We start from the raw sequence: 17,255 nt of genomic DNA on the forward strand, positions 1-17,255 counted from the left end.
TGCATCGTTAGCATTGTGTCTCTATATCTCTAGTTTCGCAATCGAAGTTTCAGACCTGCGTATCTGTAGGATTGCCCGGTTATAAGAACGACACTCCAGGGGTTCTAGTATCGCACGCACGACCTCGTATTTGTGCTCCTGGTCACTACCAAGCAAAATTGGCAGGCCGTATAAAGTCGATCAGAAAGCAGAAGATAATGCAAAATAATTTTAAAAGCACGTTTATAGCTCACCCTAACTGCCCAGGTGAAGGTGCAGGCGGCCGTGAAGAGCCCCTCGCTGGTGGTATCGAAGTCAGGCGGCGGGTCGACGATGATTTTCACGAAGCCCCCGATGATGACGGAGCTCATTATGAGCAGCAAGACGGCCGTGACCAGAAGCTTGGCGCCCGCGGGTTCGCCGCCCGGCGGCTGCCACATACCGATTCTGCGCATGATGACGGCGCACGGTCCCAGCAGCGCGTCCACCTCCTCGGTCGTGTCCCACATCTGCTGCCAGACACAGGCGTAAAAGACAGAAGAGAACTGGCTGTAGACACTGCCGTAGAGGCAGCTAATGTGGTCACGAGACTGACGAGGGGAACAGGGCAAGAGTCATCACTTGATTTCCCAGAAACTGCGCTCAGTGAAAGAGAAATAAAAAAAAAGTGAACATGTGTCGGCTTATCTGTAATTACCGTACCGTTTCTGAAAAATCTACGGTCAAAGTTCTCGAGGTGTTTTGAGGTACTGTATGCCCGTGCGACACCATCAGACGAAATGGCGACCCTGAAAGGAACCTCAGCTTCTGATTTTCCCAGATGAACTGTATTTACTGTGCACCAAAACCAAAGCATTCACGTGAGTCCGTGGGCACATGGTGAAATATTTATTTCACAATGGACATAAAGATGTATTGGACTTAAGGAACTACCTGCAAGAATGTCATTATGAAATTGTATGGAAACCAAAGTACAGGTAATAATTTTCTAATTACTTAGGGAGTGCCCTACGTGAACCTCCCCGCAGCTGGATCATCAACATGTAGGAGAAGGTGCCCACTGACGGACTTGACAGAAACGCGACTGATTATCGATGGGATAATCTCCGACATGCGTGAACACAGAGGATCCTTATGCATCGCGTACGAAGCGCATTTTTTGCTTCCCCATGTACATTACCTCGGCGTCGGAATGTCCTGAGATTATTCGTTTTGTTTACTTACTGCAAGATGCGTGGATATTTACGCGTACTTTAGTGTGGCATACATTAAATAAAAATAAAAAATAAATACATAAAAATTTTAAAAATTAGAAAAACCTTTCCGGTATTGTTTTCCCCCTCACCATTCCTAATACCTTAACGGCGGGAGGGATACTGTGGCCAGGCCGCTGGTTACGAACCCTGCTCCCTGTGCCCTCCCCTCCATCCCCTCTTTATAACACAGTCATCAGAAGAAGTTTTGCATCACCTCGGTTCTGGGAGATCCGGAACATGTACAGAAAATTGGAATGGAGATCAACATAAGCATCATTTCCGCCCTTTTTAATGCTCATGAAAACCACACATTGCATGTTGTACCAAAACATAGCGAGACCTTCAGAGGTGGTGGTCTAGATTGCTGTACACACCAGTACTTCTGATACCCAGTAGCACGCCCTCTTGCATTGATGCATGCCTGTATTCGTGTGGCATACTATCCATACGTTAGTGTTGGTCCAGATTGTCCCACTCCTCAACGGCGATTCGGCGTAGATGCCTCAGAGTGGTTGGTGGATCACGTCGTCCATAAACAGCCCTTTTCAATCTCTCCCAGGCGTATGCGATAGGGTTCATGTCTGGAGAACATGTTGGCCCCACTAGTCGAGCGATGTCGTTAGCCTCAAGGAAGTCATTCACAAGATGTGGACGATGGGGGCGCGAACTGTCGTCCATGAAGACGAATGCCTCGCCAATATACTGTCGATATGGTTGCACTATCGGTTGGAGGATGGCATCGTACAGCCGTTACAGCGCCTTCCATGACCACCAGCGGCGTACGTCGACTCCACATAATGCCATCCCAAAACAGTGCAGTAGTAGCCTATGTCATCGACAGTTCCTGTCTCTCTGTATCTCCTCCATGTCCGAACAGCATCGCTTTGGTTCACTCTGAGACGCCTGGACACTTCCCTTGTTGAGAGCCCTTCCTGGCACAAAGTAACAATGAGGACGCGATAGAACCGCGGCATTGGCCATCTGGGCATGGTTGAAGTACAGACAACACGAGTCGTGTGCCTCCTTCCTGGTGGAATGACTGGAACTGATCGGCTGTCGGACGCCCTCCGTCTAATAGGCCACTGTTCATGCATGGTTGTTTACATCTTTGGTCGGGTTTAGTGACATCTCTGAACAGTCAAAGGGACTGTGTCTGTGATATAGTAAGCACAGTCAACATCTATCTCCCGGAGTTTTTGGAACCGGGTTAATGCAAAACTATTTTTGTTGTGTATACAACGAAAAGTCGTCTGGTGGATTGCAAAAAAAAGTGGTCTCCAAACAAAAAAATTATGACCCAGTGGTTAGCGTTTAGGCTTATTAATTTTGCACCCGGTTTTCGAAACCCAATTATTGTTTTTATTTATTTTATTTCACTCTATTTTTATTGTTTTCATTTATCTGTCCATACTAGTAGAAGGTTACTACACGAATGTTTCTTATCAAATTCGGGGATGCCAGGGCATCATGGTGATTGTAAAATCGCAACTGGGTTTCACCGTAAGTGTCATAAATCTATTATATAATATATGTGTGTATGGTGTGTTAAGCGCTTACAATCTTTTTCGTTGATACCATATCAGCACTTATATTAATGCTTATGTTTCATTCATACCGTCATTCTTCATGAAGAAGAGTTGGTGCATTCCCTTGGATCATACCAATCGTAGAAACATTCCAAAGAAAGATATTTCGAAACCCACAAGCAAAGCACAAAGGCAGGTTAGCCATAGTGCCATTTCTTCCTGCATGTCTCACTCGGGTAAGAAACGTAGTTAACATTTCTTGAAGATCTCACGCGTTGGGAAAAATTTCGCGACAAGCCATGCACAACGGATAACGTTTTAGAAAATTGTGGCTTGCAATTGAGTAAGAATCAAGATACACTATGAGAATTTCACCGAAAACATTTTCGAATCATTTCCTCTTTTTTTTTTTTACTTCGGTCATACGACATACAGTCAGTACATGAATAAGTAAAACGATATGTCCATATACACTATAAAACATTGGTGAAGTAATCATCTACATACATGGATAAATGAATGTAAAACAAGAATAAAAGAAATAAGTTGATTTCAGACATGGCACAAAATTAAAAATGCGCCTCTCTAACCACTGATCCATTATTTCGGCTGAGGATATCACTTGCTATAAAGTACCTCAAAAGCACTTGGAAAACTTTGACTGTAGTTTTTCTTTTTTTTCAGAAACGGTCACCTACGGATAGACTGAGACACGTGATGTCTTCAAAAATGGTTCAAATGGCCCTGAGCACTATGGGACTTAACATCGATGGTCATCAGCCACTAGAACTTAGAACTACTTAAACCTAACTAACCTAAGGACATCACACACATCCATGCCCGAGGCAGGATTCGAACCTGCGACCGTAGCAGTCGCACGGTTCCGGACTGCGCGCCTAGAACCGCGAGACCACTGCGGCCGGCCGTGATGTCTTCCTTTGATCCTTCTTCCACTGGGCGAAGTTTCTGGAAAATCGGGTTTTGGGACTTACCGTGTTATCCTCGTGAGTACACAGTCACGATCCAGTTCGAAACAGCGCACATCGTTACACTACAGTGCAAGCACGGAAAATAATAGTGAGAAATGGCGAACGGCACAGAAATCTTGCTGTTAACGTCATTAAAATTACTGGCAGGATAGAACTAAAGTGGTGAAATGTGAAGACAATACGTAGGGAAGCTGATGGTGTGCGAACAACGGGAAGGAATTATGCTGAGCCAAGTATCAAGAAGCGAAGTGCACTCAGTAAATATTCCACTGACGGACAAATATGTTAGCACGCAGCAGTTTCGGCAATGTTATGAAGAATACAACCCTCAACTTTGCGAAAACTTCACTTTGTCTTTCCACAGAACTGAATTTTAAGGCCTAGGATGCAATCTGCATCTACATTTATATACGTACACCGCCAGCCATCATGCCAGAGGCTATCTTGTACTACTTTCCTATTGCACTTGAAAATGGAGCCTTAATTTCTCTTATCTTGCCTTTGCGTTCATTACACGAAGCATTACACAGATTGGCGGCAGCAGAATATTTGCGCAGTCAGCCGCGAATGCCAGTTGTTTCATTCCGTATTGATAGTTAGTTAGTTACTTTCACATTCCATGGATCATTCTGCATGATAAATCGTAATGAGATGGAGCGAGTCATATCACATTCACATTAATTTGTAAATGTGGCCACATGTTGAACATCTATAAATTGTAATTCATTTATTTATTTTAAACACAGATGTGAGTACGTAATTCCTACCCATCATCCTTTACAAAAATAAAAATCCTTCTACTGAATAGAAGGACTTGTCAAGAAGAAAGTTTTTCAGTTTCTTTTTTTTTCAAATTTTACTTTGATGTCTGTCAGACATTTTACATTCCCTGGTAAGTGATCGAAATTTTTAGTTGCAGCATTTTGCATCCCTTTTTGCGCTAAAGGTAAACATACTGTGGATTAATGAATTTCATTTTTCTTTTTGGATCATTTTGAACTGTAGTAAATTACTTCCAAAAAACTTCGTGGGGGAATAAATATACTGTAAAACCGTGGCCAGTGGGCCTGTCTCTTAAACAGATGTCTACAAGATGATCACGGGCTGAGCTCCACGTATTATTCTTACATCTCGTTTTTGAACTATGCAGACTTTCTTAAAGACGAGTGGAATATTGTTGCATATGACATTGAATGAAAATATGCAAGATATGCCAAAGTACGGATTTATCTCTCCCCAAGTTTTGCAACATTCTAAGTGCAAATGTGGCTGTGCTAAGTTGTTTTAGAAGTTGTTTCTCAACGTTACGCCTAGGCATTTAATCAACGTGACTGTGTATAGCAGCGTACCACTAATATTATATTTCAACACTATGGGATTGTTTTACACACACATCTATAGTAAATAAAATCTTTCACCTAAAACAATTTTGCATCCTTCCCACTCACGCAATGACGACACTTTCCCGTGCACTACAGCGTCCTCGGCAAACAGTCGCAGATTAACGCTCTCCCCACCCGTCAGATTATTTGTGAATACAGGGGATATACGGCACTTCAATGGGGCACTCCTGACGACATTCTTGTCTTCAAACGATTCACGTATGTGGCAATGTGTTCCGCATGCTGTGACCTTTCTCAAGGGTCTACACTACGGCACTGAGTCAAACGCTATCAGGAAATGTAGGAATATGTGATTTTTTTCCCGTTTGCACCTTCATCCATTATTCGCAGGGTTGTTGTTGTTGTGGTCTTCAGTCCTGAGACTGGTTTGATGCAGCTCTCCATGCTACTCTATCCTGTGCAAGCTTTTTCATCTCCCAGTACCTACTGCAACCTACATCCTTCTGAATCTGCTTAGTGTATTCATCTCTTGGTCTCCCTCTACGATTTTTACCCTCCACGCTGCCCTCCAATACTAAATTGGTGATCCCTTGATGCCTCAGAACATGTCCTACCAACCGATCCCTTCTTCTGGTCAAGTTGTGCCACAAACTTCTCTTCTCTCCAATCCTATTCAATACTTCCTCATTAGTTATGTGATCTACCCATCTAATCTTCAGCATTCTTCTGTAGCACCACATTTCGAAAGCTTCTATTCTCTTCTTGTCCAAACTATTTATCGTTCATGTTTCACTTCCATACATGGCTACACTCCATACGAATACTTTCAGAAATGACTTCCTGACACTTAAATCAATACTGGATGTTAACAAATTTCTCTTCTTCAGAAACGCTTTCCTTGCCATTGCCAGCCTACATTTTATATCCTCTCTACTTCGACCATCATCAGTTATTTTGTTCCCCAAATAGCAAAACTCCTTTACTACTTTAAGTACCTCATTTCCTAATCTAATTCCCTCAGCATCACCCGACTTAATTAGACTACATTCCATTATCCTTGTTTTGCTTTTGTTGATGTTCATCTTATATCCTCCTTTCAAGACACTGTCCATTCCATTCAACTGCTCTTCCAAGTCCTTTGCTGTCTCTGACAGAATTACAATGTCATCGGCGAACCTCAAAGTTTTTATTTCTTCTCCATGAATTTTAATACCTACTCCGAATTTTTCTTTTGTTTCCTTTACTGCTTGCTCAATATACAGATTGAACAACATCGGGGAGAGGCTACAACCCTGTCTTACTCCCTTCCCAACCACTGCTTCCCTTTCATGTCCCTCGACTCTTATAACTGCCATCTGGTTTCTGTACAAATTGTAATTCGCAGGGTATCGAGCGAAAAAAGGACAGTCTGTGTCCTCCAAGAGCGATAGTTCCTAATTGCAAGCCGGTTTATGGACAGCAACATTTCCGTTTCAAGGAAATGCGGTGATTGGTTTAAAAAACGGAACATTGTACAACATTTTTACGAAGAAATAAAGCAGAAGTATGAAAATGGTCATTGGTGTATTCAGACGAAGTGTCGATTTATGTGCGTTTTACGGCGAATAATTGTGGACTATTCACAAACAAAAGTGCTGGCCCGTCTTCAACTGTTGTGCAATGCAAGGAATGGTCGTATAGGCATGTAGCGTGTTACCGTAGCAGTGTGCTTATACTGAAGTATACGATGTTACTGATATCGTTGCCTGTTTGCGTGGAGAAAACTGTGCGTGCAGCCATCCTTATCAGGTATTCAGTTCGCTATGGCGAACACTGACGTCACAAAAGTAACAGCACAGCGATATGCACTTACATAGATAATGATAGTATCGCGTACACAAAGTACGAAAGGGCAGTGCACTGGTGGAGCTGTCATTTGTTCGCAGGCGATTCATGTGAAGAGGTTGTGAGACGTGTATATTTCTACTATTGACAAACCACAATTTCGGAAAGATGTTGATATTTTATTAACAGGATTAAGTAGGAATAATTAATATTTGTCATTGTGGAATTAATTGTGGTAGCAGGGAATGTCTGCACCAAAGTATTGTTGGCGGGAGAGACCACACATTGATATAATTTTAAAAAGGGCGGGAGATACCGAGTATGGATACATTTTAAGAAAAGAGCGGGAAAGACCGCGCATTGATACATTTTGTAATGGTAGCAGGGATTGTCTGCACCAGAAAGAATTGTTGGCAGGAGAGACCGCACTTTAGCATTCGTAGGAAGTCAGTAGTAAGCTAGATGTGAAGCGAGCCGGTAGCAGGTCTGAAGCGAGAGGTTGAGAGGAGCGGTGTGCCTGCCAGCCACCAGCTATGATTTACAAGAGATTGTAAACGGATGTACAGAGACATCAGCTAACTATTATCATAAGAGGAACTAATATTATTGAATTACTTTTATGAGAAACTCAAGACTACTGAAGGTATGTTTGCGCAATGCTAGTTGTAAGATTATTGTAAAAAGTAAGTCCCATTTGAAAGTTTGTAAAATCATTTCATTACCAGAAGTCATAACCAAAAGTAAATATCTGAAGAATCGTTTTCAAAATACAATTAATTTTTGTCAGCAATATTGCATTACTGATTATAATCCATATCAAAAACCATCAACGTAAAACTTTGCAAAATTTTATTGTTGTCAAGAAAAAATTTAACTATGAATTACGTAACTTCAATCAAATTAAATAAAGAATAACGTCAGCTTTGCTATTAAAGAATAACGTCAGCTTTAGTAATAAATACAACCACTTATTAGACAGCCCACCAGCAGCTAATAGAGTATAGTAATACAGAGTACCGGTAAGCATATTCATGTCGCAGTTCGATGTAGCAGTCAGATGGCGATCCAGTAACAGTAAAAAAGATAAGGAACAGTCTTGGGTTATTGCAGGTAACGACTGAGGGGCCACGACGACGACACATTCTATGTTTCGTCAAAATAATCAGCAAATCGCTGTTAATAAGCAGCATTTAAATTTGTATGCGAACATTGCACTTATTATTATTATTGAGAAAGAGAATTAATTTCAAAGGGAAGATTTCATTTGTTATTATTAAGCAAGAGATAGAAATCCGAAGGGAACGTTTCGTAGGTTATTGTAGAAAGGAAAGTTGCGTAACAATAGAGATACAGAGGAGACGGGAAGGTTTCAAGGTGACCACCGTCATTATGGCCGCATGACGGGAATCAACAGACTATGAAGGCGGAATGGTAGTAGGAGATAGACGCATGGGACGTTCCATTCCGAAAGTCGTCAGGGACTTCAATATTCCTAATAATACAGTGTCAGTAGTGGGCCGAGGTATCAAATTTCAAGCATAACCTTTCCCTCATAGATAATGCACTAGCCCACGACCTTCTGTTAAAGACCGAAAGCAGTGGCGTCTGAGTAGATTTGTCAGTGCCAACAGACAAGCACCACTGCTCAAATAACCACAGAAATCGAAGTACAACAAACGTATGAGTTAGACCAGTGCGGCGAAATTTGACGTAAATAGGCAATGGCAGCAGAGTCTCTTTGCTAACAGCACGACATCACCTGCAGCGACTCATCTGACCTCATGACCGAATCGCCTGGGCCTAGACGACCGGTAAACCATGGTCTGGCTAGACGAGTCTCCATTTCAGTTGGTGAGACCTGATGGTGAGGTCTAGGTAGACTCCACAAGGTCATGGACCCAGGTTGTCAACAAGGCACTGTGAAATGGTGGTGGCTCAATAATCGTGTGGACGGTGTTTCCATGGAATGAACTTGCTTTCCTGGCCCAACTGAGCCGTTTATTGACTGGCAATATTTATGTTCGGATACCTGGAGACCATTTTCTGCCATACAGGGTATTCATATTCCCAAACAACGCTGGAACTTATAGGGTGAAAATGCACTATGCCACCGGGTCACAACTGGTTTGAAGAACATTTTGTGCTATTGGAGCGAATTATTTGGCTAACCAGATCAACTGATATGACTCCCATCGAACATTTATGAAACATATTCGAGAAGTCAGTTCGTGCACAAAATTCTGCATGGGCAACATTTTCGCAATTATGAACAGCTGTGGATGGAGCGTGGCTCACTATTTCTGCAGAGGAGTATAAACGACTTGTTGAGTCCATTCCACGTCGAGCTCCTGTACTACGCGAGGGAAAAGGAGATCCGATACAATATTAGGATGTATCCCACGACTTTTGTCATCTCAGTGTAACGCGGTAACTGTAGCGTGTCAAGTGGTCATGAGCGTGAAAGAGAGCTTCGGCTGACGCAGGGAGAAAAGCGGAGCCTGTAAACCATTCCCACCCCATCCCCGACTTGATGGCCTGGCAGTCCACATCTGTGATTTGTGCTTCTGCGAAAGAAATACTCACACTAGGTCATAGCGTTCGTCGATCCTTTCAACGGCGTGTGAGCCATATTCAAATGGCCGGGAAAAACTATTCACTCATTTCAAAATACAAGAAGTCAACGAACAACGCACAATACACGGCAAAGAGGATTGCGCAAAGCATTCGGTAGCGGCTTACCCAACCATAGTTCTAAGAACTCTCCACCACAGCTCCCACACTGATGTGTGATCTTCAGCCGAAAACGTCTTCCAGCTACTATCTTGCATCATCAACGCTGCGATGCTACATCCATATAGACCAGTTTACTGCAGTCCAGTTGTGGCCCCCGTCTGCCAAATCTCATCCCCTCGCCTCCCTGTATTAACAAGTTGACTATTCCTTAATACCTTAGGATATGTCCTACCTAGAGTTGTAAAACTACCGTAGATTACCGCAGAGCGCCAAAGCAAGGGTAGATAACGATAGCTTTCCTAGTAACTATGGTCCGTTAAGGTCGTCCCCACGCTGCCTTTAGGGTTGGGAGTGTTGCGTGCCCATCAGGAGGTATCTCGTAAAGACAGATTTCCTTACGTATGTGATCGCTCTTACTAATTTCCCCCACAAACCGAAGTATTCAACTGTTTAGAAACTGAGGAGGATATGTAAAAGATCAAATATCCTACGGGACATTTTTGTTCTACATAGTTATATTTTTGTCTGTTATAACAAAATGAAATCGTCAATATTTAATCCAGGTTTCATTCGAAAATTGCTGATTTGTTTTACTTAGTAAAAACTTTCTAAAGCGAAAATCGCATAAAATTTTCTTATTTAGAAATAACTGGTTTCGACAAACTTTACTTTAGATCTCCAAAAATTTTTGTTTTAAAATTGTTCAGTTTGAGTTGGACACAACAATTTGGCGTGAAGTCCAACTGAAAATGAACAAAGTTATGAAGACATGAAGACGACAGCATAGTCTGTCGAAAAATGTTGTTTGTAAATAACAAAATTTATATGCTATCTTGGCTTTACGAAGTTTTTACCATAAAATGTTCTTCTGTCCTTCCTTTCAACCAAACGTGTAACACACAATAGCTCAAAATATGCTCTGAAGGATCATCACTTTCTTCCACTGCTCCTATCAGTGGAATATTGTGAAAGATTAGAAACCTTTAGCTCAACTGAACAAAAGATAACTGGTCTGTAGTTGCACCATATGCATCGAGCTCACGGACATTGTAGTGAGTAATACTAATATTTTAGAAAAAACTATTTGTTTGCAGGGTTATTTACCTATTTTTCTTATCCACACTCCACCCTTCTACAGCTACATTCTTTATAGGAAGGAAGGAAGACTGGGCTTAAGCGTCTGCCAGTCAATTATTTTGTTAGAGTCGTAGCAAAAGCTCGGACTGAGAAATCTGCGCAAGGAAATTGGACATATCCTTTTCAAAAGAACCGCCTCAACATTCGTCTTAATCATTTTAGGGAAACTGCGGAGTATTTAACTCTGGGTAACTCGATGGGGAGCTTAAGTCCGGTCCAGGCTTCAATTTCTTCTTTATATGGACGATAGGTTTTTCTTTAATTCTATTCTATATTTGTGGAGAGGAGGGTACTGACCTTCCTTGCACCGAATCCATGACATACAGTACAGATTTGATGATAATATCTTCTTTCTGTACCAAATTTAGAGGTTGGAAAAGTGAAGAAAATCACTTGGGAATGAATATGATGAACATGTAGGGGAGCGATATATTTTGCTACGCACTTTTTGGCCTCATCAAAAGATAATTTGTTTTTTCTGTTTGCAATTTGGCCAGCAATATAACTAACTGTGACGGAAGTGAAAATGATACGTAATTTGCAGACTTTACGTGTTAATATCTACTGTTGGGATTTGCACTAAAATACTCAGGAGACGCAACTTGTGGCCGATGTTTTCTTCCAAAGAGCAGTTTCATCTCCAGTGTCGACCAAAGTCTGTTCAAACTGAGCAGTCCCTTTCTAAAAATCTTTGCCGGCCACGATCGTCTGGACACGTGGCAGCTATTTTTGTGAAGCATTAAACACTCGTCATATCGCCGTATAACTTTTTCCAAGACGAGTCCTATGCTACGAGGAAGAATACACTGTTACATAAAAATGGAAGAAATTGTTGTTTCTATAAAATCTAAATAGAAAAAAATTAAAATTGGTGACTTACACGGTGAAGTATTCATTCTCTTATCTTCGATCCCTCACCTAAATCTTCTTCATATATGTTAAACTATTTATGAAGCACTGAGGGTAATGTCGTAATGTGTACATCGCGTATGCAAACCTTACAAAACTATTTCACTTTCGTCTTACTTTTTGTGGATTATTCCTGGTTATACAATAAAAGAACGAGCGACGTATTGCATTACTTTATTTCTCTAGCAGCACAGTTATGTGATTTTATCGTTAGAAACGCCAGACTAAGTATACTAACCCAAACTGAAGCGACTGACTGTCAAAGCATAAATAGAACTTACGGTGTGTGCAACAGTGTTCCAAATTGAAAGCGATTGACGATGGAGTGCCCTGTAACATTTAAACAGATTTGTTGAACTACGTTTCTGCCGTCTAGTCTCTCAGCAAATATGTGAAACTCTTCGAGCGTTAAATATTAACGAAAAATGCAGTATGTTTCCTGCCTGCTAGGCAGACTTTAGTTGTGCGCAGTCTATCAAAATTGGGTTGAAATATTTTTCGGCCATTACGCATGTCAGCTCGTTAATCAAGGTTTTAATTATTAAATAATACTAGCAGGTATTATGGGATTTTACAAAAGATTTATATCTTGTTTTGTTTTATGTTTGAATGAATTGTACTTTGCAATGCTTTGGATAGGGTTTATTTGACAAATTACTTACTGTTCACAGTTGTTTGCAATTGACATTGCGCTTATTACTTTCGTGTTCTATGGCGCTAAATGCTACAGACCAGCAAAATAAAATAACAATAATAATTTTGCAAAGAAGAACATTGTTTTTTAAAAAATTGACATATTAAAACAGATTATGTTGCCATTTAATGTTGATATAGTGATTTATTACGTCACGTACGCGATTTTAACGTAATTGTTTTTTTAAAAAAATACATATTACCGAACACACTATGTTGCCATTTATTGCCGATATAGTCATTTATTACGTCAATATAGGGTCCATGACGTAATAAATTATTATTTGAATAACACTGAGTCACGATGTCACATTTTCTTTTCCAACCAACAAAATCATCACAACTAAGGTCACAGGTTCGAATCCTGCCTCGGGCATGGATATGTGTGATGTCCTTAGGTTATTTAGGTTGAAGTAGTTCTAAGTTCTAGGGGACTGATGACCTCAGAAGTCTCATAGTGCTCAGAGCCATTTGAACCACCAATTCACAAAGACCTAGTGGTTACAACTGACAAAGTCACAATCTTCAGTTGAATAAACAAAAAAATAAAAGTGCTAAGTGGAATATCAATTACGAAAAACTGTGAATAATAAGTAATCTGTCAAATAAACTCAATCAAAGCTTTATTAAGTACAATTAATTAAAACGTAAGAAAATAACATAAAAATCTTTTTGTCATATATCACAATATATGCGAAAGTGCATAAAAAGCGGAGGAATAACTGTGCTAAATCGTCATAAAATAGAGGCATGAGTGCAGTGTAATAGTCTTGTAATAAGCAGAAACCAATATTCGATATAACGGAAATTAATAAATTAGTGTAATAGTACATCTGCAATTTTCATTTTTTTTCTTTCGATGGTATTGGCAAAGAGGCCGTCATACCTTTCCGTCTGTGTGTTCGTGAGCTGTCATCGCCTGTGCTGCTCCAGAGCAAGTGGAGCCACGTATAAAAGTCGCAGTGAAATGTTAAGGCTTGTGTCGTGACGCGGCGCTCAACTGTTTGCGTCTAAGCGTCGTGGTGGGTCGCTGGCCAGTAAGTACCGACCTTGATGTTCCTACCCTGCAGAGTTCTCCAATCACGCAGAGGCCCACAGACGGAAGAACTTGTTAAGTGCCGCGTATTGCTGACTGCTAACTAGTGGACAGTTCGAACAAGCGGAGTTCGGACGTTAATTGTCGGTTGCCACAGACTACTGTGTTGTCTCCGGATCAGGTTTTTGTCCCTCAGGTCATTCATTACTGGAGCGCATAAATTTATGAGATGTTCCCTGGAATGTGGAGTAATGTCGTGTGGCCGTCAGGAGTATTTTGTGGCCCTGCTGCTCCCCTATTTTTGTGACTTGAATTTAAAACCCCTAATCTCGGATGATTGTAATTTATACCGACAGACGTACTGGAGCAATTCGCTTACCCCTCCTCTCTTCAGATTCTTCCGGTGGCTGTCACGCATGTGATATTGTTTATGCATGCGGGAATTTACGAGTGCTCTAAGGAAATTTCCAGAAAGAGCCCATTCCTTAGCAGTAACCCCAACGAATACCTGAGCTTTGCCAATGGGACCCTTCGATCGCTCTCATATGTGCTTACCACAAGCATTAATTATATCGCTGCCAGTTTCCTTAGTACTCAAAGAACAGGGTATAAAAACAAATAAACCATTATCTTCTTTCACATGATTTACAACTCACGTAATGTTACGCACAAGACTTTATAGCAGTTATGACAAATCACTCAGACGCTTTATGAATCATATTTGATAACTGACAAGAATTTCTTATTCCTCGATTAACAGCTTACGAGTAAGAAAGTTGTATTAGTGGTCTATCGCTGTTGTTGTGGTCTTCAGCCTGAAGACTAGTTTGATACTGCTCTTTACGCTACTCTATACAAGTTACTTCACATTTGCGTAACTGCTGCAACTTACATTTGAATCTGCTTGATGTACTACGGCGAGTTGAAAAGGAGAGGGATAGACAGAACGATATGTGATAAATCCCTTCCCTCTAAAACTTTTCTCCTTCATAACTCGGCGTCGTTACCACAGATGACGTGTCACTGATCTCATTTGCACTAAGACTGCAGTACACGCCAAGGTGCTACTTGCCCCCACCGCCCTGAGTGGAACAAGTAAGTTCTAATAAATATTCACCAACCTCCAGTCTTCTACAGTTGTTGTCCCCTGCGCAGAAACCAGCGCATAGGTCGTGAATCCGTTATCTTTAAGCTTTAAGAAACTCTTAATGAGGAACTGATGGTATGTGAATAACTATATTTTCAAATATCATGTTTACACTGGATGCCATTCGCTTTTTATTAGCAAAACACAAGTAACTGGACAATTAAATTTCGCTTTAGAGTCAGAAATAATTTCCATTGTTCAACAAAATAATGAACTGTGTATTTCCGTATTTACTATCACACTGTTCTCAGCTACATATCCACATAACCAGAAACTGCTAATAAAGTCTTAACTGACACCGACCCGTGACCTTCGACACAGCCGAAGCAGCTCTGACCTCACAGCCGAACTACTTCGCCAACCATCCAAGTTAGGCGCGACCCGAAGATCACCGAAGTGCTTCGTCTGCCTTATCGTTTAGCAGTTGTTTATTATTCTGCTGGTTATTAATACTTGTAAAATTATGGAATGATAGCGTGCTATTGAGAGTTGCTTTAATTTGAAATGCAAGTAAATACGCTGTTTACTTGTCTAATGTCAATAACAGAAGATTATCATTTTGGCGCGCAGCTTTCGAATGCAGCAGCCAATCGCGGTGAAGGACCTCAATTTAGGCGGTCTTTCTCACCATACCCATATGGAACAAACCATCTGTCATCGGTACCTCACACCACATGACATCATCTTCCCACTGCTGCCTTCTGAACTGCTCTAACAAGAGTTTCTTGTACCTGAAAATGATGGCTGAAAAGCCAGAAATGTTACTAAACTCCCTCTTCAAATTAAAACTCTCATACTTCCCTCAGTTACCAAACTGACATTGCCTTGATGCCTTAAGATGTGTCCCAACAACAGATCCCTTCTTTCAGTCCAGTGGTCCCATATAATTCTTTGCTATCCAGTTCGATGCCGTACCTCGTCTTTAGTTAACCTAGCTACACATCTATTCTTCAGCATTCTTCCATAGCACCACTTTTCAAAACATGGTATTCTCTTCCTAGATGAACTCTTTAACATCAGCCTTTCACTTCTGTTCAAGACTGCACTACAGACAAAGATATACAGAAAAGACTTCCGATTTACATTCATAGCTAACAAAATTCTATTTTTGAGAAACGCTTTCCAATTTTTAAATGCATGACACAAAGCTGTTTGTTGTCTTTTGTTGTAATAACTGTCTTCGATTTATAGTATCATCATAGCACCAAAGATGAATTGTTAATCACATGTCATAGCATATCACATCAATATGGCAGTTTACATAATTACTGCCCTTTCTGAGCTATTAACATCTACAGAACCAAACAGGCATACTTGCAGAAAAGGTGGTGTGCCCAGCCACAGTTTTAACTCAAATTGGGGCCCATTACCTCTTGTACATGACTGTTTGCGGTTCTGTAGACATTAGTAGTTCAGATGGGACAATTTCGATTGCCATATCGATCTGATACGTCGTGACATAAGATTAATATTTGAACTTTTTTAGCATGATGATGGTGTTACAAAAAATACAGTTAAAAAGCGTTTTAAGAAATATGTAACAGCTATTGACAGTTGCATTCACATAATTTTCAGTTGCTTTTCATTCTGTTGGAAGTCTGAATTTTATGTTCTACCTACTTTGCTCATCGTCTGTTATTTTCTTGTCTCACTTTGTAAAGTAATTCCCTCAGGATCACCCGACGTAATTTGACTACGATTTATTACCCCAGTTTTATTTTTGTTGAGGTCGATCTCATGAACTCTTCCATATCATTCAAATTATGTACCTGGTCCTTTGACGTCTCTGACAGAATTATATCATCGACGAACATCCACTTTTTATTTCTTCTTCATGAACTTCGAATTCAAGTTCTCCTTGGTTTCCTTTATGACTTACTCAATATACAGGCTTCGAGTACAGATTACTTATCTTGCTCACTTCTTTGTCAACAAATGATTCTCTTTAACATCCGTTGTCTTACTTCTGTAAGCTAGTTTCTGTATTTGTTGTGAATAACCTTTCGGTCCCTGTAATTTATAATTACTACTTTCAGAATTTCATAGTGAGTATTCTTTCCAACATTCTTAAGAGAATAAGATAGTATAAGGAGCACTTTATAGCTGTTTCCTTCTATCGATTACCAGAGTCATACCTAGACGTAACAGAAAACCTCACCTCGCCAGTACGTATTTCACCTAACGTTTCTTTCACCACTGAAGGAGACTTTTGTCACCTAGCAGCCGAATGGGATACTTACAATTTTGTAAGTATTGGGCGTGACATGACGTGTTGCGAAACCACACTAACTGTTTTTATCTGAAAGATATTTATAAAAGAGAGTTCGCAATCCGATTTATGACGTAAGGACAGTAGATATATAGATCAGAAACAGATCGAAACTCTGTGAGGTATTCCACGTTCACGCTGGTGTCAGTAAGCACGAAGTAGTTTTAGTAATAATATTTATGAAAGTAAACTGGGTAGCTGAAGCCACTAGGAATATTTATGTGTTGGGCAGAATAATAAAGAAGCAGTACTGTCGTATTTCATGAAGGAGACTGTTTATAAAACATTCGTGTCACCTATTCTATGCCGGCCGAAGTGGCCGTGCGGTTAAAGGCGCTGCAGTCTGGAACCGCAACACCGCTACGGTCGCAGGTTCGAATCCTGCATCGGGCATGGATGTTTGTGATGTCCTTA

The 17,255-nt window shown here is 40.7% G+C and overlaps 1 protein-coding gene across 1 annotated transcript in view; it reads right to left on the reverse strand.

Moving 5' to 3' along the window:
* LOC126416448 (odorant receptor coreceptor-like) overlaps window positions 1-13,384 on the reverse strand; it is a 72,761-nt gene extending 59,377 nt beyond the window's left edge. The window contains exons 1-2 of the mRNA XM_050084173.1: window positions 13,276-13,384; window positions 234-488 (exon numbers count right to left, since the gene is read on the reverse strand). Coding sequence (XP_049940130.1) covers window positions 234-488; window positions 13,276-13,305 — 285 coding nt within the window. The 5' untranslated portion in view covers window positions 13,306-13,384. The remainder of the gene's footprint in view (window positions 1-233; window positions 489-13,275) is intronic.
* Window positions 13,385-17,255: the final 3,871 nt, after the last annotated feature.

This window comes from Schistocerca serialis, chromosome 8, assembly GCF_023864345.2.
Source record: "Schistocerca serialis cubense isolate TAMUIC-IGC-003099 chromosome 8, iqSchSeri2.2, whole genome shotgun sequence".
In the NCBI taxonomy this organism is placed as follows: domain Eukaryota; kingdom Metazoa; phylum Arthropoda; class Insecta; order Orthoptera; family Acrididae; genus Schistocerca; species Schistocerca serialis.